The sequence below is a fragment of the Rhinoderma darwinii genome, chromosome 5 (genome assembly GCF_050947455.1).
Source record: "Rhinoderma darwinii isolate aRhiDar2 chromosome 5, aRhiDar2.hap1, whole genome shotgun sequence".
Lineage (NCBI taxonomy): Eukaryota > Metazoa > Chordata > Amphibia > Anura > Rhinodermatidae > Rhinoderma > Rhinoderma darwinii.
This window is the reverse complement of record NC_134691.1, coordinates 119191807-119218235: the sequence shown is the minus strand read 5'-3', so window position 1 is coordinate 119218235 and position 26429 is coordinate 119191807. Positions and strand designations below refer to the sequence as shown.

Genomic DNA, 26429 nt, shown 5'->3' with positions numbered 1-26429 from the left:
CTGGATGGTTTCTTTGTTGCTGGGCATCTCAATTTATTTATCCTCACAGTTAAAAATACTGTATGACAATTAAAAAGGACACAACATGTTTCCCTCATAAAGAATATTCTGAATAATATGTTAGTGCAACTTTTCCTCTTTAAAAAAAACAACCAAACAGCATTCATCACATTCAGTCAATTCAATGTATACGTTGGCACACACAAAAGGGTTATGGTTTTACATAAACATCACTATCAAACACTGGCCGTCTGCCTAAAATCCTTAGCATTACAAAAAAAAAAAAAAATAACAAAAAACTTGTTCTATGTGACTGCTGCTAATGTCAGTATATAAAAGAGGCTCTGCAAACATGGAGTCCTGTGCCACATTTTTGTAAAGTTTAAATAAACTGAAATATGATAACATAAAAAGACGTTTCCTGAAACAAATGAATGAGTAAACTAGAATGAAAGTGTGTATAATTCTATCCAATTGCATGCCTTCCTCTGACTGGTATCAGAATCCGCATACAATAAATATGTGCATTTGGCTTCATTTAAGTGTACCACTTGAAAAAACAACAGCACTCAGGAAGTCACTCGGTCGCTGTCACGTTTACTTCCATCACTTCAGGTTGTGAACGGGTAGAAGGAGATTCAGACAAGGTTTCCCGGCTGCCTATCTTTTCCGTTGACAGGGATTATTGTGCTCTCTGGATCGTTCTGCTGAAACTGAAGTCTACTACGTGTCTGAGGCGGGGTAGAAGAGTTATTTTGCTGGTGTTGGAAATAAGAGGAGCCCGGGTAATGTCCCATAACTTCACTGTAAGTCGGCGGTGGCCCTTCCATTCTGCCACTGCTGCTATAGTTGGTTGCACTTATGCCAGAATTGCTGCTAGGTGGACACGGGCCCCCATTGTACGTAGATATATCTATTAAATCACTATCAAAAATGGTCCTGTTTGGAGGTGCCCTGACAGATTCTCTGTTAAGTTCCATCTGTTGCTCTGGGTCCCGCAATTGCAGAGTGCATGGACCTTGGTAGGGAGGAGGCTCCTCGCCATCAGAAAGGGAAATAGTCGGTGGAAGGTCAATCTCATGCTGAATGTAAGGATATGTTGGCTGGAAGCGGCTGAAACGATCTCTCTGCATAAAGGAAGGAGTTGTGAATCTGTCTCTCGACCTCGGTGCATACATGATCTAGGAGAAAAAAGAATTATCTTAAAAAAGAACAGTCACTTATTTATAAAGAATTTCAGGAAATTCCGCAGTTAGTTGTTGACACACATTGTCTGTCTTAAAGAGGCTCTGTCACCAGATTTTGCAACCCCTATCTGCTATTGCAGCAGATCGGCGCTGCAATGTAGATTACAGTAACGTTTTTATTTTTAAAAAACGAGCATTTTTGGCCAAGTTATGACCATTTTCGTATTTATGCAAATGAGGCTTGCAAAAGTACAACTGGGCGTGTTGAAAAGTAAAAGTACAACTGGGCGTGTATTATGGGCGTACATCGGGGCGTGTTTACTACTTTTACTAGCTGGGCTTTCTGATGAGAAGTATCATCCACTTCTCTTCAGAACGCCCAGCTTCTGGCAGTGCAGATCTGTGACGTCACTCACAGGTCCTGCATCGTGTCGGCACCAGAGGCTACAGTTGATTCTGCAGCAGCATCAGCGTTTGCAGGTAAGTAGCTACATCGACTTACCTGCAAACGCCGATGCTGCTGCAGAATCATCTGTAGCCTCTGGTGCCGACACGATGCAGGACCTGTGAGTGACGTCACAGCGTGATCTCTGGAGAACACGGCTGTGTCTGCACTGCCAGAAGCTGGGCGTTGTGAAGAGAAGTGGATGATACTTCTATACACAACGCCCAGCTAGTAAAAGTAGTAAACACGCCCCGATGTACGCACATAATACACGCCCAGTTGTACTTTTACTTTTCAACACGCCCAGTTGTACTTTTACTTTTATCCCCTTCCCTCTTTAGCCACTTTTGACCTTCCTGACAGAGCCTCATTTTTCAAATCTGACATGTGTCACTTTATGTGGTAATAACTCCGGAATGCTTTCACCTATCCAAGCGATTCTGAGATTGTTTTCTCGTGACACATTGGACTTTATGTTACTGGCAAAATTTGCTCGATATGTTCAGTATTTAATTGTGAAAAACACCAAAAATTAGCGAAAAATTGCAAAAATTAGCATTTTTCTCAATTTAAATGTATCTGCTTGTAAGACAGGCAGTTATACCACACAAAATTGTTGCTAATTAACATCACCCATATGTCTACTTTAGATTGGCATCGTTTTTTGAACATCCTTTTATTTTTCTATGACCTCACAGGGCTTAGAACTTTAGCAGCAATTTCTCACATTTTCAGGAAAATTTCAAAAGGCTATTTTTACAGGGGCCAGTTCAGTTGTGAAGTGGTTTTGAGGGCCTTATATATTAGAAACCCCCAAAAAGTCACCCCATTTTAAAAACTTCACCCCTCAAAGTATTCAAAACAGCATTTAGAAAATGTCTTAACCCTTTACACATTTCACAGGAATTAAAGCAAAGTAGAGGTGAAATTTACAAATTTCATATTTTTCTGCAGAAATACATTTTTAATACAATTTTTTTTATAAAACAGAAGGTTTTACCAGAGAAATGCAACTCAATATTTGTTGCCCAGTTTCTTTAGTTTTAGTTAATATCCCACATGTGGCCGTAGCGTCATACTGGACTGAAGCACCGGCCTCAGAAGCAAAGGAGCACCTAGTGGATTTTGGGGCCTTATTTTTGTTAGAATATATTTTAGGCACCATGTCAGGTTTGAAGGGCTCTTGCGGTGCCAAAACAGTCAAAATCAACCAAAAGTGACCCCATCTGGGAAACTAGACACCTCAAGGAAATTATCTAGGGGTGTAGTGAGCATTTTGACCGCACAGGTTTTTTACAGAAATTATTGGAAGTAGGCCGTGAAAATTAAAATCAACATTTCTTCAAAGAAAATGTAGGTTTAGCGATTTTTTTTTCTCATTTCCACAAGGACTAAAGGAGAAAAAGCACTGCAACATTTGTAAAGCAATTTCTCCCGAGTAAAACAATACCTCACATGTGGTAATAAACGGTTGTTTGGAGACACGGCGTGGCTGAGAAGGGAAAGAGCGCTATTTGGCTTTTGGAGTTCACATTTAGCAGGAATGGTTTGCGGAGGCCATGTCACATTTACAAAGCCCCTGAGGTGACAAAACAGTGGAAACCCCAAACAAGTGACCCCATTTTGGAAACTATACCCCTTGAGGAAATTATCTAGGGGTATAGTGAGCATTTTGACCCCACAGGTTTTTTGCAATAATTTTTGCAAGTAGGCTGTGAAAATGAAAATCTACATTTTTTCAAATAAAATGTAGGTTTAGCTAATTTTTTTTCATTTCCACAAGGACTAAAGGAGAAAAAGCACCATAAAATTTGTAAAGAAATTTCTCCCGAGTAAAACAATACCCCACATGTGGTAATAAACGGCTGTTTGGACACACGGCGAGGCTGAGAAGGGAAAGAGCGCCATTTGGCTTTTGGAACTCAAATTTAGCAGGAATGGTTTGCGGAGGCCACGTCACATTTACAAAGCCCCTGAGGGGATAAAACAGTGGAAACCCCCCACAAGTGACCCCATTTTGGAAACTACACCCATTGAGGAAATTATCTAGGGGTATAGTGAGCGATTTGACACCACAGTTTTTTTGCAGAAATTATTGGAAGTAGGCCCTGAAAATAATAATCTACATTTTTTCAAAGAAAATGTAGGTTTAGCTAATTTTTTCTCATTTCCAGAAGGACTAAAGGAGAAAAAGCACCGTAAAATTTGTAAAGCAATTTCTCCCGAGTAAAACAATACCCCACATGTGGTAATAAACGGCTGTTTAGACACACGGCAGGGCTTAGAAGGGAAAGAGCACTATTTGGCTATTTGAGATCACATTTAGCAGGAATGATTTGCGGAGGCCAGGTCACATTTGCAAAGCCCCTGAGGGGACAAAACAATGAAAACGCCCAAAAAGGGACTCCATTTAGGAAACTACACCTCTTGAGGAATGCATCTAGGGGTGTAGTGAGCATTTTGACCCCACAGATGTTTCATAGAATTTATTAGAATTAGGCAGTGAAAATAAAAACAGTCCTTTTTCTTCAATAAGACGTAGCTTTAGCGCAAATTTTTTCATTTTCTCAACAAATAAAGGAAAAAAAGAACCCAACATTTGTAAAGCAATTTCTCCCGAGTACGGCAATACCCCATATGTGGTCATAAACTGCTGTTTGGGCAAACCGCAGGGCTCAGATGGGAAGGACCGCCATTTGGAGTGCAGATGTTGCTGGATTGGTTTCTGGGCACCTGTGGGCCCAAAACAGTGGAAACCCCCCAGAAGTGACCCCATTTTGGAAACTACACCCCTCAATGCATTTACCAAGGGGTGTAGTAAGCATTTTAACCCTGCAGGTGTTTTGTAGAAATTAGTGTGCGCTCAATGTTGCAGAGTAAAAATGGGATTTTTTTCCCTAGATATGCCATTCAGTGGCAAATATGTCATGCCCAGCTTATGACGCTGGAGACACACACCCCAAAAATTGTTAAAAGGGTTCTCCCGGGTATGACGATGCCATATATGTTGAAGGAAACTGCTGTTTGGGGACGCTGCAGGGTTCAGGGCCGAAGGAGCACCATTTGGCTTTTGGAGAGCGGATTTTGCTTGGTACTATATTTGTTTGAGTATTGCTGGCGTTTTATAATGTGGGGGTACATGTAAGCGGGGCGGAGTATATAAGGGTGGTATAAAAAAATAAAAATAATCCATAGATGTGTGTTACGCTGTGAAGCAATCCTTTCTGCACAGGCCGGTGTCGCACTGATAAATGGTGTCATTTCTTATCCCCCTTTTGGTCCACACTCTGCGCCTTTGTAGTTTGGGGAATTTTGCTGGGAAAGTATTATCCTGGTATAATACGGGCACCCTCGCTTCCAGCGGATATGTTTGGGCTCTCCCCTTCCTGGTTCCCTAATTTTAGGTCCTTGATAAATCGCCTCTTGAAACTGAAGAAATGTTCCCCTCGGGCACAACTGCATATTTTTTTATTTCCTGACTTATTGGAGCCATAACTAATTTAATTTTTCATAGACGTAGCGGTATGAGGGCTGGTTTGTTGCGGGACGAGCTGTAGTTATTATTGGTACCATTTTGGGGTACATGCGACTTTTTGATCACCTTTTATCCTATTTTTTGGGATGCTAGGTAAACAAAAAAACGCAATTCTGGCACAGCTTTTTTTGTTTTTTTTATACAGCGTTCACCACGCATTATAAACTACATGTTAACTTTATTCTGCGGGTCAGTACGATTCCGGCGATACCTAATTTATAGCACTTTTTTATGTTTTACAACTTTTTGCACAATAAAATTACTTTTGTAAAAAGAATGTATTTTTTCTGTCGCCAAGTTGTGAGAACCATAACTTTTTAATTTTTTTGTCGACGGACGTGTATGAGGGCTTGTTTTTTGCGGGACGAGCTATAGTTTTTATAGGTACCATTTTTGGATACATGCGACTTTTTGATCACTTTTTATTGTAATATTTGTAGGGCAAAGTGACCAAAAAACAGAAACTCTGGTAACGTTTTTTACGTTTTTTTTTTACGCTGTTCACCGCTTGCAATAAATAATATAATATTTTGATACCTCCGGTCGTTACGGTCGTGGCGATACCAAATACATATGGTTTATTATTATTTTTCAGTAATAAAGGACTTGATAAGAGTAAAAGGGGGATTGTGTTTTATTTGATTACTTGAAACTTTTATTGTTTTCAAACTTTTATTTTTTGCACTTTTTTTTACACTTTTTTATACTTTTTTTACACTTTTTCTCAAGTCCCACTAGGGGACTTGAAGGTCCAACGGTCAGATTTTTTTTTTTCTAATACATTGCACTACCTATGTAGTGCAATGTATTAGATCTGTCAGTCATTCACTGACAGCAAGCCGTTTAGGCTTCGCCTCCCGGCGGGGCCTAAATCGGCTTCCGTAATGGCAGAGCAGGAGACCATTGTGTCTCCTGTTGCCATAACAGCAGTCGCCAGTCCCGATTGCCTGTCAGGGCTGGCGATCTGCTAGTAACCACTACGATGCAGCAATCGCTTTCGATTGCTGCATCGAAGGGGTTAATGGCAGGGATCGGAGCTAGCTCCGGTTCCTGCCGTTACAGGTGGATGTCAGCTGTACAGTACAGCTGACTTCCACCGCTGATGACGCCGGATCAGCTCCTGACCCGGCGCCATCTTGCCGGCAGCTACGGAAGCCGATCAGGCTCCGCCGCCGGGCGGATCTTGACCGGCTTCGGTGCTAGGCAGACCGGGAGGCCAGTATTAGGCCTCCGGTTGCCATTGCAGCCACCGGAACCCCGGCAATTTAATTGCTGGGGCTCCGATGAGCTGCAAACACCTTAAGTGCAGCGATCGCGTTTGAGCGCTACACTTAAGGGGTTAATGGCGGGGATCGAAGATAATTTCGGTCCCCGCCGTTACAGTCGGATGTCAGCTGTAAGATACAGCTGAGATCCGACGATGATGGCACCGACTCAGCTTCTGAGCCGGTGCCAAACGTTTGACGTACATGTACGGCATTTTGCGGGAAGTCAATGCTTTCCATGACGTACATGTACGTCAAATGTCGGGAATGTACACGCCCAGTTGTACTTTTGCAAGCCTCATTTGCATAAATACGAAAATGGTCATAACTTGGCCAAAAATGCTCGTTTTTTAAAAATAAAAACGTTACTGTAATCTACATTGCAGCGCCTATCTGCTGCAATAGCAGATAGGGCTTGCAAAATCTGGTGACAGAGCCTCTTTAATTCAAAGATTGGAAGCGGAAAATCTGTAGAGGGAATGAGCACACGGCTACCTCAGAGTCTGTCCAGCCAAAGGATTTACTTCCTATTCAATAAGCAACTGCCACATCGTTGTGAAACGCTAAGGCTCTATTCACACTGCATTTGTGCCCCCTATCTGAGGTATACGTCAGAGTATTTTCCAATGTAGACCTCCAATGGAAGGGGTCCCATTACATAATTTAAAAAAAAGTAGACCAAATGGTATATGTTTTTCCTGGAACCTTCTCTTTTCTTTTTTTTTTTTTTTAATAGCGTAGTCAACTACGGTATTCCATACAATAGGAAAAAAAAAAAAAAAAGACATCCTGAAGCAAACCTACACGACGTATGCCAAAAAGACACTCTTCAATTGGGCCCAATGGATTCATGTGGGTTTCTTTTCTAGGACATATGCTGAACACACTGCAGATGCAGTGTGAATAAACCCTAACATGTGCAAGTAAATGTAACAGCTGCAGGATCGTAGAACTTTCACCCAACACGAATACCACCGATATCTCATACATCTAGACTTCTGATCATGTTCTGAAACATCAGCAGCTCTTTTTATGAGCGCACATTGCATTATCTTTCTATTTCAGGTTGTGTTTTGGTCTGAAAAGTCTGTTTTGGTCTAAAAAGTCGTGTATGACACTCTGAGGTCTTCTAGGACTGTATCCAATCCCTTTCAACGCCAAGACAGCATTAATAATGTCAAAGTGACAGCAATATATATGGCTATAGGTAAACAGATGGTAAACAGATGGTAGCCGGTGGTAAAAAACAGCCTGTTATACAAAAAAAAAGCATACAAAATCTGACCATGCAGTGTTTTAAAATGAGAAAAAAAGGTCACAAAGTAACCTTACTTGGGAGACCATAACTGCCAGTGTTTATACACACGCTATGGTATTGGAAGAAGCAATGGCTTTTTTAACAAGCAGTCAAAAAATTATCCCTTTTTAGGGCGAAGCAATAGGTTTGGTGTTATTAAAAACAGAAACATTATATAGCGGCAGCAGCACTCACATCAATGGCTAAATCTAACTATATATTCTCTACTATCTGTATTCCGACTTTCACTATATCTCACTCTGTCTGACGTCCTCTCTCATATCTGTATCCCCGCAAAGTAGCAGTGTTTCCTGTTTGGGCTGTTTAAAGTGGCGAAGACTCATATGAATCATCCATTGAGCTGTCAGTGACTCACACCTGTACCCCTCATGATTGGCTGTGCTAGAAAGAAGGCTGCCTGCAAGGCATCAAAGTCATGTGATTCTTCTACTCTGTTTTCTTGTAGTCTTCTGATCTGTAAAACGGCGGCCACCATTCTGAGTCATTCACGCAGGATGAATTCCAAAAGTTTTTCATTCGCTAATATCTGAAACTTTGGGAAATTTGTAACTAGTTTGATTTGTGTAGAATCGATTCGCTCATCTCTAGTTGTAGTACTAAATTGTATATGTATATATCATTATATTGTACATCAAACCTATATTTAATTGAATGAAAATACAATATCATACCTCTGACGCGCCTTGTCTTGACACTAAGCTATCTGAAGGCCACAGACACCTTTCCTATGAGATAAAATGGGAAAAATCAGTATGAAATAGCAACACCTTTATGCATATAATCAAGAGTACAATCTTTATGTTGCAGAAACCAAAAAGTGAGAATGCTGCAGTTATAGTAAAAAACATAATAAAGAGCTTGCATTTACTGCCTGTAGCCATGTGCTTACAGCCATCAACATGTTGATCATTGGCTAGCACGCAATAGTTTATATACTACAGTTGTGTCCTTGAGACAGCTTCCCATAAACACTGATAGCCAAGACCCCCATCCCCCCCTTGCAGTTTCTTAGCTCCTTGATCTGGAAGAGTAGGAGTCTGGCACACGAGTGAGTGACTCGAACAGGTTTAGTCTACAGCACTTGATGCATAAATGACTGCCAAACATTTTGGATCTCATGAGTATTACATAATGTAATCAATACATGTAGACAATACAAGCCACCAGTAGAGGGCACCACTGTTATATAGATTTTCACTATTAAACACCGTTCATAAAAAGGTTTAAAACAGTCAATTCCAGGATGCAAAGCGATCTCAAGTCCATTATACGTAATCTGAAATGAAAATAGCTTAACATGTATGTGCCAACAAACAAGCAAATAATGGATTAGAGGGCATTCATGTACATATAATGTGCTGTAAATTCATTCATATTTTCTCATAAACATTAATGAACACATGATGAGCAGATACCAGGATCAGTTTTCTGATGTGCGCCATGACTGGATATAGTCTGCATGATATTAAAGAATATAAAGAACCAGAGGACGCACTACAGTTAACAAGGTTTATAGAAATGTCGCAAACGGGCCAAAAGTTGCAATAATTGCAACTTTTAAGTCTTTTCCCCGCTTTCACAGCATTACAAAAAAACAGGTGGAGTTCAGATAAAGAGGCGTGGACAAAGATAAAAAATGTATCAAAAAAGCACGCACCTCTTAATACATTTGTTGCATCTTTCTCCAGCTCGTGGTGCAGTCTTAATAAATTTTTTGTGGAGTATTTTTTGCCATGGACAAGTATATAATTTGTGGCAATTCATAGGCATACGTGATGTTATAAACGACCTAATTTAGGTAATTATAAACCTATATATATATCTCATAGACAGACATTTAACTGTGAAATTGGAAGACATTTGACTACCACAATATGGTTATAAAGCAATTTGTCAAAAAATTATTTGGCATCCAATTGATCACTCAGTGTCCGTGTCTTAAACAGGAGAAGATGATACAACTTTTATTGAAAAAGTAAGGCCGATTATTATTTGTGTATGTAACATGCGCTACCTCCATCTCCCCCAGACATCCACTTTATTTGGACTACGCAAATCTGTGGCTCAAGGGGGAGCAGTATAACACTATTTAAGAAGCACTATACAGGACACCAGTCACCCACAGAAACCCCCATAACCACAGATCAGCTAGTACTATACAGTGTCCCTAGAACCACAGATTAGGCAGTACACATCTGCGTCGGAGGCTCTATTAGGGGCTTCCGTCACAGATTCCAATTTTGCCAGACAAAATAAGACAGCATGCTGCGCTGATATGTCCGTCAAAATGACGGAAACCGTGAAGGAGACCAGACGAAAACCATTAAAGTCAAAGGGTTCCATCGGGCGCCATTTGCTTCGGTCATGCAATGGACCCCCAGCTTCCGGTATGATCGTTGTTCTGCTCCTTTAACCCCTTAATGACCGGGCCATTTTGCACGTTAATGACCAAGGAATATTTTTTGTTTTTTCACGGTCGCATTCCAAGAGTCGTAACTGTTTTTGTATTCCGTCTATAAAGCCGTATAAGGGCTTGTTTTTTGCGGGACGAGTTGTCTTTTGTTATTGTACCATTTTTAGATGCTTATAATATATCGATTAACTTTTATTAACTTTATTTTAGGAGAGAATTGAAAATAAGCAGCTATTCCAGCATTGATTTTCACGTTACAAATTTACGCCGTTTACTATACAGCGTAAATAACATGTTAACTTTATTCTATGGGTCGGCACGATTACGGGGATACCAAATTTGTAAAGGTTTTATATGTTTTTCCTTCGTTTGCACAATAAAAAGCCTTTTAGAAAAAAATTACTTGTTTTTGCATCGCCGCATTCCAAGAGCCGTAACGTTTTTATTTTTCCGTCGATGTGGTCGTATGTGAGCTTGATTTTTGCAGGCCAATGTGTAGTTTTCATTAGTACTATTTTGGGGTACATAGGATTTATAGATTAATTTGTATTTATTTTTTTATGGGGGGAATGGGAGAAAAGAGAGAATTTTGCCGTTGTTTTTTGCGTTTTTTTGGACGCCGTTCATCCGGCGGTTTAATTAATGTGTTCATTTTATTGTTCAAGTCGTTACGATCGCGGGGATACAATATATGTGTATGTGTGATTTGTTTTGACACTTTTACTAAATAAAACCACTTTTTGGGCAAAAAAAGTCGTTTTATTTGATTTTCACTGTAATTATTTATTTATTTTTTTTCACCAACTTTATTTAACTGACTGACATTTTTTTTTTTAGTCCCACCAGGGGACTTCACTATGCGATCTGCTGATCGCATATATAATGCTTTGGTATACTTAGTATACCAAAGCATTATTGCCTGTCAGTGTAAAACTGACACGCAACCTGTTAGGTCATGCCTCCGGCATCGCCTAACAGGCAGATGCTGAAGACAGACCTGGTGGTCTTTGTTAGACCCCCCGCTGCCATGGAAACCCGACGGCGACCCGCGATTTGTTTGCGGGGGCGCCGATGGGGTGACAGAGGGAGCTCCCTCCCTCTGTCAAACACATTAGATGTCGCTGTCACTATTGACAGCGGCATTTAATGGGTTAAACTGCCGGAATCGGAGCGCGCTTCGATTCCGGCAGTTGCAGCAGGAGCCAGGCTGTGTATAACAGCCGTGCTCCTACCGCTGATCGCGCGGGTATAGTGGCAGTACCCGCGCCATCACAGGACGGATATATCCGTCCTCCTGCGCGAACTAGCACCTGCTGAGGACGGATATATCCGTACTTCGGCGTTAAGAGGTTAACAGCACTGTCACCAGATTATAAGTGCCCTATCTCCTATATAATGTGATTGGCGCTGTAATGTAGATAACAGTGGTTTTTATTTTGAAAAACGTTAATTTTTGAGCAAGTTATGAGCAATTTTAGATTTATGCTAATTCGTTTCTTTGGTTGAGGGTGGGGGGGGGGGGCTGTATACGACTCATTTTTCTGTGGTTGACTGGTGTCCTGTATAGTGCTTCTTAAATAGTGTTATACAGCACCCCCCTGAACCACAGATTTGGGTAGTCACGAGATTACGCTTCCTCTACTGTAACTACCAGTCAGAGTAACGAAGTGCAGAGATTGTGAATAGACATCTCGTGGAATGTCTATTCACTGTCTAAACACCTCAGTATTGTTAATGTGTTAGTATAAGACAGCACATAGCGATCTAAAAGGATCCCTATGCACTGCCTAAATGAATGGAGAGGAGTGCAGGATGCTGATTGGTCACTGATTGGTCAGCGTCATACACTCCTCTGTACAACGCCCACTTGGTCTAAAGTAAGAATACGCCCATTTGGGCATTAAGCAACTCATTAGCATAAATCTAAAATCGCTAATAAAGTTGTGAAAACAGATCGTTTTATTAAATAAAAAGCATTACTGTCACCTACATTATAGCGCCGATCTCCTTATGTATGAGATAGGGCACTTATAATGTGGTGACAGAGCCTCTTTAAAGGGCACAGTTTTAACTCATCCACTGCATCCAAAAAACTACAGATCTCTCAAGTCTTGGCTTAAGTCCGTGTCAGAGCTCATATTAAAGGGTTATTCCTGAGTAGAGTCTTTCTTATTTTTTAATAATGTATCCTAATCACAAATGTAATTATAAATCCATTCTTAAAAAAAAAACAATTCCTTCCCTAACTACCTTTTTTTTTTCTAACAACTTGATAACTCCGCTATTGCTGGTTATCTTTTCCAAAAGGGGGCGTGAGCGGCTCGATGTAAATCAAGCCGCTCTGCACTGTGTGCGCTCCCGACTTCGATAGATAATCTAGTTCTAGTAACATCGGGAGAACGATCGTCTCAACTAGGCATGGTAAGCGTGGTTGAGACTAACTCCCCCAATTCCCTAGATCGTTTTATGTACTAACACCTTTACTTTCAAGGCACCTACTCCTCACTGCAAACCCCGCCACCTCTCTCTGTAACCCACATCCCCCCTTGCAGAAAGCCAATCCCCCCCTCGCAGTAACACTCCCCCCCCCCCCTGTAATAACTCGAATACCTGGAGCCGACCAATGATATATTCACATGAGCAGTGGCCGGGTCGGCATCTAATGCGCATTTACGATTACAACGACTTCCTCTCCTAAGGACGGAGAGGATAACATTGTGCATGCGCGGCCACCGCTATCGGAAAACAGTGGTGTCCAGATCCCTAGACAACAAGCAATAAACAAAGAGGGACTGACAGCGATATGGAGCACGTATATCAACTACATTGTTTGGATAAAGAAAGGTATTTGCAAATATTAATAACTTTAACAGGTTGAGCTTAATAGCTACATTTATGAAGATGGCAATAACCCTTTAAGAGGCTCGGAAAAAATAGGATTCCTGGAAGAAAAGCAAGGTGGAAACCACAGTTACTAAAGGGTTACAGTAACACTAGAATTATTTAGGATATTGTTCTCTGGACAGATGAGACAAAACTGGCACTCTGTGGACAAGACAGATCTCATTATGTCTGGTGTAAAGCAAATACAGCATTCCACAGTGAGAAGATCATATCAGCTGTCAAACATGGTGGTGGCGGAGTCTGAAGACGTTGTGCTGTCTCAGGTCTCAAACAACAGCCATTGCTGAGGAGACCATGTATTCTGCATTGCACTAGGAAAATCTCAGGCCTTGCTCACATTGTTTTGGTACATTATTTTCTCAATTTGTATTTTTTTTAGCCTAAAGCAACGAAAGACGTACTTTTTTTTTGGGGGATGCAATCCAAGTTTCGGCTAAAAAAATATAATGCATCCAAAACTTCTTAAGGCCTTGTCTGCCTGCAGAAGCTGAAATTGAAGGTACCTAGGTTATGCAGCAAGACATTGATCCAAAACACAAAAGCAAGTCTACATTTGAATGACTGAGGAGAACCAAAATGAAAGTTATGAATTGGCCTAGTGAAAGTTTTGTCTTGAACACAAAAGAGAAGCAGTGGCAAAGTCTGAGACTAGCAGCTTATGCATAAAAACTGACACAAGGGGCCTAAATTCTGTAAGGAGGGGTGGGCTAGTATTCTGCAGAAGAAATGTGGTTACAAGTATTGCTGCTATGGAGGACGTGACAAGTTATAAAGTGGGCAGCTACGTTTTCACACATAAGCGGAGTTCACACGGGGCGGATACGCTGCGTAAAAGCACGTATCGTATAAACCCTGTGCGCCGCAGGGAATTCCAGGCGAAAAAAACGCACCAAATTGTGGTGCATTTTTTCACCCAGAGTGTCCGCTGCGGAAAACTGCAGCACTTGGCCGGCCTACTAGGATGACGTTTCATCCCAGGAGACTGCTGCAGCCTGTGATTGGCTGCAGTGGCAATAACATGGGATGAAGCGTCATCCCAGGAGGCCGGCACTCTTATGTCATCCAGGCCGGCATTTTGGGATGGCGTTTCATCCCATGTGACTGCCGCCAAAGCCTGTGATTGCTGCAGCGGTCACATGTGATGAAACGTCATCCCAGGAGGCCCGTTTAGAGGAAGAAACACAGACTCCTGGCTAAGTATAAGATATATTAATTTTTTCGGAGTTGCGGAATCGCTGCGAACCCGCCACAAAAAACGCACCTGCTATTTGTTGCGGGTTTTAACTCCCCATTGAATTCAATGGGGAAAACCTGCAACAAATAGTCAGTGTTTACGTAAATACAATTGACATGCTGCGGATTAAAATTATGCAACACAGGCCAATTTCTAAGCGGTTTTTTTACGCTCAGTATTTACGCAGCGTGTGGATGAGATTTGTTTTATCTCATTCACTTTGCGGCTACTGTATTTGCTGTGGATTTTCGTGTGAACTGACCCAAAATGTAGCAAGTCTATCTACAGCCACATTTTTCTGTCTGTCTGTATGAGTAAATCAATAACGATGTACAAATCAGGTTTTATTAAGAGTAATGACAATAAATGCCTGTTGTATATAAGTCAATCTACTTGTCTGTCTTAGGGTATGTGCACACACACTAATTACGTCCGGAACGGGTACAAAACGGATGCAAAACGCCCATCAAAAACGGACTTAGATGGCTGTTTTTAACAGCCGACACCCGAACCCTGTTGTGTGAATCCCTGCGTGGTGTGGGGTGGGTAGGAGATGCAGGGTGGTATTGGGTAGCTGTAAAGGTGCCAAAAACTATCTACTCACTAAAGTTAGGGCTAGTGTTTGGCGTCTTTTCAGGCTCCCATGGCTACTTTTCTGGGCTCTCTCTTGGCCTTGGCGCTGCGCTGAATATGACACACATGACATCACAATCCATTTGGCTTTCCGTTGAGGGGTTCACCCGACAGAAACCTCAGACGGAACCCCTGAACGGAAAGCCAACGCTGATGTGAACAGGCCCTTAGAGGGATCATCTAGAGAAAGTCAATGACTACAATTAAAGCAGCACTCCCAGCAAAACTGTTTTGGGCCCCCCATTTGTAATTGAGGTGGCATAAATGATACTGTGGTTAGAAAACACATCTATGGCTTGATCTTATAGTTTCAGCCCCCTTTCCAGGCTGCTTTTCAGTCACGACCCCTGACTATATCTTACAGCGTCTGCTGTGTTGACAGGAAGCCAGTCTCTCTATTAATTTCTAAGAGACTCACATCGAGACTGTATTGTATGGTACATTCTTTATGGCGTGCTGTGTGACACCCATACTACATCACTTTTGAAGACCCAATTAACCCCTTCTCATCAATATATATACATGAGCTAACTAGCAGTGTGCCAGTCTTAACAGCCAATCTTCTCCTGAGGTTTCTGCTTCATCGAGTATCCAGATCTGGCTGTAACTAAGAGCCTCTGGTCCAGGTGTGGTCATCAAGGCCTGATTGGTTAAGGTCCTGATAACAGCACCCGGACCAGAGACTTTTCATTACTGTCAGACGGGGACACACTCAGGCTGCTGGGATGCCACGATCGCTGGGTTCCAGCAGCACAGCAGTGTTCAGATCTGACACTACTTACATTCTCTGGTCCGAACTTATCAGGTCCTGATGCTGGCAACCAGACCAGGGGCTGTTAGACATGATCATCCCCATGCTGCAGGACTGCTGCGATTGCTAGGTCCCAGCAGGCTAAGGGAGTCTATGTCTGACAGTAGCTAGGATAAAAACTGATAAGTTAAAAATCCCATTGGAATAAAAATAATGGATGCCAAAGGATTACAAACACATTAGCCCCAATGATTAAAAATAAGGCTGTATTCACGTCAGCGTTGGTATCCATTGAGGGCTTCCATTGGACCTTTCCGTTGGAGGAACCCCTCAACGGAAAGGCAAACAGAAACCATATGGCAATGGTAATGCAAACGGAACCTATGGTTTCCGTTTGCCTTTCCATTGAGGGGTTCCTCCGACGGAAAGGTCCAACGGAACCCCTCAACGGAAACCAACGCTGATGTGAACAGATCCTTACCCATCTGTTAGACCTCGGTTTTTTGTTTTTTTTTGAATGGAGTAAAATCCTGTACTCTACACTTATCTCTTTAGGTTAAAAAAAAACGGATGACTAACATAAAAACATGCAAACGGATGCAATTAAAAATCCTTTCAATGAAATTTTAACTGATTTACGGTTTACACAGGGAGATGTGCTGCCGACAACGATAAACTTTTACTTTTTTAAAACGATACGACCAGAAGGTCGAGCTGGTTGCTCGTTCATTTGCTGACCGTTGCCCTTTTTACACAGGACAATTATCGGCAACGACAATATGAATGCTAGTCTGCCCGATAATCATCCTGTGTAAAACCCCCTTAACACGCTCTACTTTTAATAAAGATATATACTAAGGCTATGTCCACACTACCGTTGGTATACGTTTACGTCTCTTCCGTCAGAGGAAGAGAGGATCGAAAGATTAAAAACAGAAAGCAAGGGTTCCGTTAGAATTAACATTGATTTCAATGGTAATTCTTTTGCTTCAGTTGCTTTCAGTTGTTCTCCGTTTGCTAGGTTTCCGATTTTGTTGACGGAAGCAAAAGTGCAGTCTGTAGAACTTTTGTTTGCGTTAAAAAAAACGGAAACCTGGCGAACATAGATAAACGGAAAGCAACTGAAACAAAAGAATTACTATTGAAATCAATGGTAATTCTAATGGAACCGTTGCTTTCCATTTAATCTTTCGATCCGCTCTTCCTCTGATGGGAGAGAGGTAAACGTATACTAACGCTAGTGTGTAAGAAGCCTAAAATGTAAAACACAAAAAAAAGTATACTATTAGAACAAGATAATAAAAACTATTTTTTTTTTTTAAACGCTCGCCCTACAAAAAAGCACATACCAACGTGCACAAAATTTGACAAAAGCATATTTTGCATGGGCATCACATGCTCAGTCATTTAAATGCCACGTTTCTTTTACAAATGTACGTTACCCCAAATATATAATAATTACCCCCAGCCAACAATCTTTGTGTCCCTTTATTAAAAAATGTCTGTACCTGGATGATTGTCATTCAGGTACAGATGCTGCGTGTAAAGTTAAAGAGGGAGATATGTGTATAATTAAAACAGTGTCTTTGTACTTGTTGCTATAGCGATCTCATAAGATGCACAATGTACACACACATGGACATTGCTATGCATGGAATTAGAGGATTAATTTTTTTGGGTAAATATTATTGATTGAAAAAATAAAAATAAAATAACTACCTTAAAACAGAACATGAAAAAATAAGGAAAAACATTTTTTTTCCCTGTTCAGACCATTTTTTCCTAAATACGACCTACAAAATGTAATTATATCAGCTTCAATTTTAAATAATAAGAAATCCCTTAGGCTGGGTTCACATGGAGTTTTTTGCAGGCGGAAAATCTGCCTCAAAATTCCGTTTGGAATTTTGAGGCAGATTTTGCTCTGCCTGCACGCCGATTTTCACAGCGTTTTTCGCCCGCGGCCATTGAGCACCGTGGGCAAAAAACGCAACGAAACACGCTTTCTCTGCTTCCCATTGATGTCAATGTCAGGTCAGAGGCGTAAACGCCCGAAGATAAGGCATGTCCCTTCTTTTCCCCACAAGACGGTTTTTCCGCTTGCAAGAAAAAACCGCCTCCGTCTCCCATTGAAATCAATGGGACGCATTTTCAGCCGTTTTTTTGTTGCGTTTTCCACGTCAAAAAACTCAATGTGAGCTCCCCCTTAGTGTTCCGCAAAAAATGAAAAAAAATAAAATAAAAGTGAGGGGGTAAACTAAAAAAAACACCTTTAGAATACAGAATTCCAAAACGTGAAATTTTGCTATAGGCACCAAAGCCAAGGTGTGATGTTTAGCCTGTCATGTAGGTTCTTAAGTAGCTGAATATTGTCACCCCATCCCTTGTAGCCTACGGACAAAAAGATATTTCATATTATTCAATATCTTAAAAAGTAAGCATAATATTGGATGTTTGCGCAAAGCAAGATTATTGTGAAAAGTTGTGTGTTGAAAGAATGCAATTTTTATTATAGAAAGCAAAAAAAAAAAACAATCTTAACCAAAAAGCTTTCATACATCAGGGGGAACATAATTCAGACTTGGCCAGATTCCTGCCAAAAGGGCAATTAAGATGAAACGATAATACAGACTGCTGTACCGCACTACAATAAAAGGAAAACAATACACCAACAGCGTTCACTGAATCAGAGGCAAGTTTAGTCCATGAGGTCAATGCAACGTATCTACCTTCATCATCACTACTGACTCACTCGAATAAGCAGTTGCCAAGGGAATATTGGACTCCAGGCGATCTACATATGTGACATTCTAGATTGCTCTGTATGATGAGCCAACTCGGAGATCGCGCATATTCTGGGGTAACCACTTGGCAATGCCCCGTTTAGAAGCGGATTAATAATAGAATTTGCTGTACCACACCGCATGCCTAGCGTTGTCTGTACAAACCTAAACTGCCTAGATATACAACCAAGCCGTTCAGATTTTTACATAAATATAACCAAATAATCTTTAAATAAAACATTGGTGTGTCTGTAGTTACACAATATTAATGGATTGTATTTGGTTTTAGTTGGGAGAAGTCACGCTCTTAATCTTATCTATATGTTTTAAAAGTAATTTCAATCCAATTTCCCGAATTCTAAACTACTCTTTAGGTTTAGAACGTTGGAGACTTTGAGAGGGGGGGGGGGGGGCCTTATCCAAGCTACCAATGTCCAGCCAGAGCAGAACTTTTGTTGCAATCTCATTCAACAGGTCACATGAAGCAGAGCGGTGACAACTTTTATGAAAAACAACATCTGCAATATCCGCCACATTTTGTCTCCTCTGTAATCTCTGGTATGTATGACTGGGAGCGGTGATGTACCATACTTAAAACCGAAGTGACCCCTTTGGGTGTAATTACTCTTATTATGTACTGCATATGTATTTGCTAAATTATCAAGGGCAGGAATATCGTAGTTATTCCAACTCTTAATGCAGTTACATTTGCATTGTGAAAATGAACATATTGGGAATGTTAGTTCCAAAAAAGATATGTAAGAAGAAGCAGCACAGGCAGCGATATTTACCATGCAATCATGTAGAAAGCTATTTTATGTATTCCAGAGATTAGCTCTTGTCCTGAAATGGCTGGTAAAACAACAAACACACAGAAGTCACACTGTACAAAGGACTACACCAGAATGGCACCCCTAGAGCGCCAGAAAATCCTGTCCACTGCCCGTCCTAATAAGAGCTGACTGCCTCCTGCAGCTATGCCTTTCATAAAGCCTAGAGAGCAAAGGCATTGCGATGTTCAATCAGATGTCTGGGTCATACATGACACATGCCTCCCACCACTAAAAGCAAAGTAAACCCTCAATGCCAGAAGCAGCTCTACAAGTGCACTGTCAGTCATGCAGAAAGCTGCTCTTTACTGCTCCCACTGTCATCGAAAACTCAAAAGAAAATGATCAATGCAGCACAAATGTAAAGAAACTGTTTGGAGCATTTCAGGTATCTTTTCTTTTTCCATTTCTGCCTGTGTACAGATATTTTTGTCAACGGCACTACGATCACACTGGACGCATACGGAAAAAATCTATAGCGCACCACACGGTCCGGTTTTTACATCAATTTGTACGCGTACATTTGGAAAGATGTCTAATATTAAGAATAGATGCGGTATGGACGGTAATCAACTACAGTATTTAACTACACACAAAGTCATATGCATAGGAAGGTTTAGCGTTAACCAGTTTCCCAGGAGTAAAATACTATTGTTAAAAATCAGCACATTTTACAGTAAACAGCCATTCCCTACTAGATCTGAATGCCAACACAAGCATTATATGTATAAACATGGTAGTCTAGTTGGTTTAGTGACCATCTTTGATTATTCCATGAATTTTTTTTTCTAATTTTTTTGCTCCACGGTCCTTCCAATTTATCATCTGTAAGCACAAACATCTCGTGATCGCGTCAACTAATGAAGAGCTTATTCACACGAACGAGTGCGGTACGGATTTCACAGATCCCTCGTACACTTTAGTCTATTGAGTGATTCGTGAAAACGGGCAAAAATATGGCACTATTTGGCTGCCATATGAGACTTCACATTATTGTGTATAGAAGATAACAGGAAAGACCAGGAAGCAGGGCGGAATGGTAGAGCGGGAATGGCAGACATATACCAAGCAGTTTACAATTAGTAAACCAACAAAAATAAACTATACATTTTTTTAGGGTCACATTGTGGCTTTATATTCTCTGCAGCCTAAGAAATGTCCTTACAAGTGAATATATCTGAGAGATAAAAAAAAAAATTCTATAAAATTATCGTTAATAAAAACAAAACAAAAACAAGAAGTCGTAAAACACAGAACTATATTTACCCATGTGAAATGTACCTACCACTATAGAGGTCTAAAAACATTAGATGCTCCTTAGCAAAAGACTACAAACTAAGCCTTTGAAGGCACTTTGTGGGGAATTTATGGGAAAACTAATAGGACTGCGTCAAAATAGAAGTGAAGACAAAGTCTGAGTCACTATTGGAGTAAAATGCATCCTTTGATATTAAAAAATAAAAAATATAATAAGATAAGTTTAAAACAAACTTTCGTTCCCGAGGAGACTCAAAAACATACTAGTTTCTGGGATATGGATCACATTGTCAGATTAAACTATTAAAACCGCAGGACAATAACATTTTGACATACTATATATGAGAAAGAATACTTATACAGTAATTTATAACTCCCTTAACTTTGTCCTTGAGCTCAGAGCAAGGTTAGAACTAGATATGACTATGATCGCCATTCAGCTGCCATTGCCAAAGCATTGCGTCAAATCTGCAAGCAGGTAAGATTCTTCAATGTCCAATGGTACCATACAAAGGACAAGCAAATTCAACATGCAGGTTGTCCCATCTCATGGTGCCTATTCTGTAGTAATCATTCTAGCAGCAAGATCGCAGGCGCACATGCATCCCTAGTTCAAATACTACTGCCCAGGCCTAGATTTTCCATTAGGCACAAGCATGGGCCTTTAAGTAGTCCAGTGAGAATGAGTGTCTGGCCCTGAGGGTCATGGTCGTATTATATCATATGTAGAGGGACTTGGTGCAGTCATTTCTATTAAGTACATGCAATGTAGTGCTAGCACTGCACTTGTTAGTCTCTGGTAAATGTTTTGGTATCAATGCCTCGCTTACATTTACAAAATCTAATGGGGACCATTTTTTGTAGGCTCCTGAGATGTACTAATAGTGACACTTATGTCAAGATCCTGTTCTTTGCCCCTTCATTGGTCTTGGTCTTTTCCCTGTGAACAGAGAGACTGGGCTTCGCTTGCAGAGTATAAACATAAACGCTTTAGACCAGCAGTACAAAGGACAGTCATGTAACGGACAATCCTGCCAAGGGTCATACAGAAAGGCATCAAAGACTGCATAAAGCCCCTTTGTTGAATGTTGTGCATGTGTGTGGTGAAGAGCCTGTCTAGCATAGGCTCTGTTCACATTAGCATTTTGTATGTTTCAGTCTGTATGTTTTTGGCGGCAAGAACAGCGCAGTATGCAACACTATACTTGCCGACAAAAATACCCTGACAGACCTATTTTAAGTTAAAGCGGTCATTGCTACGTTATGAATGGAGGTCATGATGCTAATGTGAACAGGACCTTAGATTATAAAAGCAAACACTTTGAAGAGGAGCATCATCTTTTCATACATATGGTTCAGGTGTTGTACAGCAAAGCCATACTTTGCTAGACAATAGAAAGGAGACAAGAACTCACCGGCTGTAGAACTTCCTCCTGTCTTCTGCTTTGGCTTTGTCGGTTAAGGAAGGACCACGTTGAGAGTTTATAATGATTTAAAAGGCAGACAATCACAACCACCATCACAGTAATCACCACGATTATGATAATTATCTGCACAAACTCCAATTCAGCTGAAAGACAAAAAAACAAAACAAATTCAACCAAATATAGGACACAGCTATTCACGGAAGTGTACCCGTCTATTTTGCTGCATTATTTTATCATTTTAATACTTGACTACAATTATCTGTAAATTTTACAAAGCACTTAAAGTATCAGATATACCAAATTATAAACCAGCAGCTAAAAAGTGTGTCTAACAAATAAACAAAGAGTACAAAATTGTACCAATGACACGCCTTCCAAAAAGTTTTTGATATGGACTGAAATGAAGAGACCATATATGCATATAACGATGTGCTACATAAGCACAAAGAATACAAATAGTAGTGAAACATGTATTAAGTCCATATAAACGTGAAGGAAAGCAATTATACACAAGAATACTGAGGCATATCAAAGGGATATATCATACCCATGATGGATGCAGGAAGGCACACAGCGAACTTCCGCCCCAACGCGCATTTCAGCACTAATGCCTTCGTCTGGGGGTCAATTAGCAAAGTTTCCATCACGATTGAGATCAATTGAGAGGGAAACAGAAGCTAAGGTTTCAGTTTGCCTTTCCGTTGAGGGATTAACCCGACGGAAACCTCAGAAGGAACCCCTCAGTGGAAGGGCAAAGCGGATGTGAACAGGCCCTTACTGTACAGAATATGGCCCATTTTTGTAATGTAATATTTGCGGGATGCCAGTTTTGACTTTTGACAACAAGTTAGGCTGAATTTCTTTAATCAGAAGGTAAGGGTATGTTCACATGAGGTCATTACGTCCGTAATTGACGGACATATTTCTGCCGCAAGTACCGGACCAAACAGTGCAGGGAGCCGGGCTCCTAGCATCATAGTTATGTACGACGCTAGGAGTCCCTGCCTCGCTGCCGGACAACTGTCTCGTACTGAAAACATGATTACAGTACGGGACAGTTGTCCTGCAGCGAGGCAGGGACTCCTAGCATCGTACATAAGTATAATGCTAGGAGCCCGGCTCCCTGCACTGTGTTCGGTCCGGGACTTGCGGCCGAAATACGTCCGTCAATTACGGACGTAATGACCTCGTGTGAACATACCCTAAAAATGAACCTCTCAAGATGAAAAAACATTCATGTGTTTGAGGCAGATAAGTGAAGAAAATATTGTGCAAACATAAGAGGTTTAAAAATAAAAACGCAGATACAATGTTAGATATGTATGTATTGCATATGCACAGACCAGCAGATTCAAGATTCCTAACATGAAATCATACCCTGGAAACGATGACATAAATCTGAAGAATTTACATCCTATCAGTTTGAATCAAATTAATAGGTTCCAATTCTCGAGCAACAGCCTCACCAGAAATACAGATTCTCCGAGTGGAGATCCAGCAAAAGGTGTGGAAGCCTTCAGGTAATGTTCCCTCAAGCAAAACTTCAAGTAAAAGGAAGTTAGTTTCCCTGCAGGACTAGATATGCGCAGATGGCACCTCATGTATGTGCACTATCCAAAGCTTCACAGGGTTCTAATACAGAGGATTTCAGTAAAAAAAAAAAAAAAGCCTCTAAGTCAATGTCTAGCCGGTAGTCGGTGGTGCACTTGATCGTCGGTGACATGTCCCAGTAAGCGGTGTGCAGCTTTGCATTGTGAGAATGTGCGAGGCAGGACGTGAGGGACAATCAGGCAATGATTTCAGCCCTCTTCCCCTTGCAGCCGTCAGCAGGAACAGAGAACTTCCCATTGAGAAGTGGCGTCATAAAGCAAGCACTTTGGCGCTTGCCGATATTATCCACTTGAATACAACTATTTTTCTATTGCCAGTGCTCAGAATGTTTCCCTTTGGACCAGTTTTGCCAGGGATCGCGTTCACAAGGATCCATCATAAGAGAAGATCAGGAGTGGAAAAGCTTGGCAAACTTGTGTGTAATACCAACCCAGCTGACACTATAAACACAACTCCTGAAAAATAAACTCATAAGAATGACACTTCATACAGAACAATCTTAGTCTGGATTGACACATATTTTACTTGACTACAAAGGGGTATTAAGCAATACTACAATATACTGCCAGACTATTAGGAAATTATAGCAAACAAGAGAGCAAAGCAGGTCACGGAGACCACACGAGGACAAATGACTGAACTGCAGCAGAGTAACAACGAATCAAAATTATTTCAAACCCATCATTTATTTTTCTTCTGTCCATGCCATTAGTTTTTAGATCAAGTAATGTCGACACTGACAGTGCAATAAAGTAATAGAACTTTTACAAGTTTACTATCGTGAGTAGGTGGCAGATTTAATGGAAACATTGAACTTCAGTGAACTAAGTTCTGTAACTGCCAGCACGGCTTACTCAATCTTCTCTTACGGGGGCCTCACCAGTCAGAATGTGGCCATGCCTGAGGCCTCACTAGATCTATACAGTAACACATTAAAATAAGCACAAAACGAGACAGGTTTTTATTTTTTACTAAACCAGAGATTGGTGCAGCCAGAGACAGGACTGTGCAGCATATAACAACTTCTGGCAAACCTGCCCCCCCCCCCCTTCCCAGCTGAGCTTCATCAACCATTGGGGGCACCTCACAGGTTGACAAGCAATGCTTTACGGTATACAAGCGTTTACAGTATTCAGTCTGTGTCTACACGATGGACCCTATGGAGCTATCGAACACACTGAAGTCTGTGAGATGATCCTGTGCTGTATGGACATACATGTGTAAGGCTGGGGCTCCACAGCAACATATGGTTACCAGAATAGTTGCACAACCCATAGGGAGAGAATGGCTACAAGTCACCCGTACCTATTATTACTGGTATTGCTTCACATTGGTGGCTCCACAGAAGTTACAGTTTTAATGCCCTTGTTTTATCTTTGTAAGGTCACAAAGATCTACAAGAAACACTGCTCCAGAGTATTTACAACAAATGTAAATGTCCACAGCTAACACCCCCCTCAGTGGAGTGGTGCTCACTTCTTATGTCACAGTTTTACACAATATCTACTAGAAGAACAGTCCAGTCCTAAAAGCAGAGGTCCAGGACAGCGTTCCAGCATGAACAGCATAGAAGTCATATAAACTGGACAGAGCTCTATCTGGCCTAGTGGGGATTCAGTCCTTTCTGTAGTAGAAGGGAAGGACTTCATACACCACAAGAAGATTTTCTGGTCATGTAAAGCTAGCTAAAAATCTTAGGGGCCCGTCAGATGATCACGTCAGTGAAGTGCACCCCCTTGAACCACCATTGGATTTCAGAACAAACAGGCTCTCACTTACTGGCATTGTATGACAACATTGTGAGCTCTGTTGATTTGAATGGCCCTGTGCTAAGAATGTGGTGTCAGAGCTTCACATGAAGGCAAATTTTAGAGCAGCGCTGAATGGGTCTGGTCAGTTTAGGATATTGGTGATGCTACAAGCTCAAAGACTCCACGGACATGCCTCTCATATGTCAGAAGTTCCCTTTTGGGTGGATTTCCCCTTTAAAAGGGAAACTCCAACAAAGTGAGCCGCCCACTGTAATACTTCATTATAGAGAGAAAGGTGGTTTCTATGTTATAGGTCAGCAACGTTCACCAAAATTGTGCGCGTTTAACTCTATATAAAACTTTGGCAGCACCATACGTTCTAATGCAATATAATCTAGCCAACAAATTTACTAAACAGACTGGAGTATAATTCAACGGAGGAGGTATAGAAAAACTGGTGCAAAGAAAAGGTGGAGTCGTTGCCCATGGCAACCAATCAGATTCAACCTCTTATTCTTAAGAGGCCCTTTAGAAAATTAAAGCCGCAACCCGATTGGTTGCCATGGGCAATTACGCCACTTTAGTTTGAACCGGTTTTGATATACCTCCCCCAATGAATCCATCACACTCCGGACCACCTAGGTGCCTGACCATTGGGAATTCTCAACTACTGGACGTCTGGATACACAACAGCTATGTGGCTAATTAGAAAGATAGATAATAATCAGGGATAGACAATATACACAGCCATGCCCTAAATCACTGACGCTTTCCAACATGGTGGCATTTACTAAACCAACACACCAACTTTCTCCACATGCCCAGTCACCTCCGGCCGCTCTTCCTCAATCCCACTCCTGCCAAACCAAACTATCAGGTAATTGACTGCTAATCTGCCACACATGAGATATATATTCTTATCACGCGCCAGATAAACCGTATTACGTAGCGCCATAATCTTCTGAATCACCAAATATCTAACGTGCATACATTAGGAAAGGCTAGACCTGTTGTTGCCACTACACACGCCGTATCAACCACATAGAACGTCAACACCTTGGACCTCACGAGGACTAAAAACAATC

The 26429-nt window shown here is 41.1% G+C and overlaps 1 protein-coding gene across 3 annotated transcripts in view; it reads right to left on the bottom strand.

Moving 5' to 3' along the window:
• Positions 1-577: 577 nt before the first annotated feature.
• LDLRAD4 (low density lipoprotein receptor class A domain containing 4) overlaps positions 578-26429 on the bottom strand; it is a 376907-nt gene continuing 351055 nt past the window's right edge. For all 3 annotated transcript variants that reach the window (XM_075826462.1, XM_075826464.1, XM_075826463.1), the window contains 3 exons: positions 21971-22125; positions 8422-8475; positions 578-1181 (listed from right to left, as the gene is read on the bottom strand). In XM_075826462.1, coding sequence (XP_075682577.1) covers positions 639-1181; positions 8422-8475; positions 21971-22125 — 752 coding nt within the window. In that variant the 3' untranslated portion in view covers positions 578-638. The remainder of the gene's footprint in view (positions 1182-8421; positions 8476-21970; positions 22126-26429) is intronic.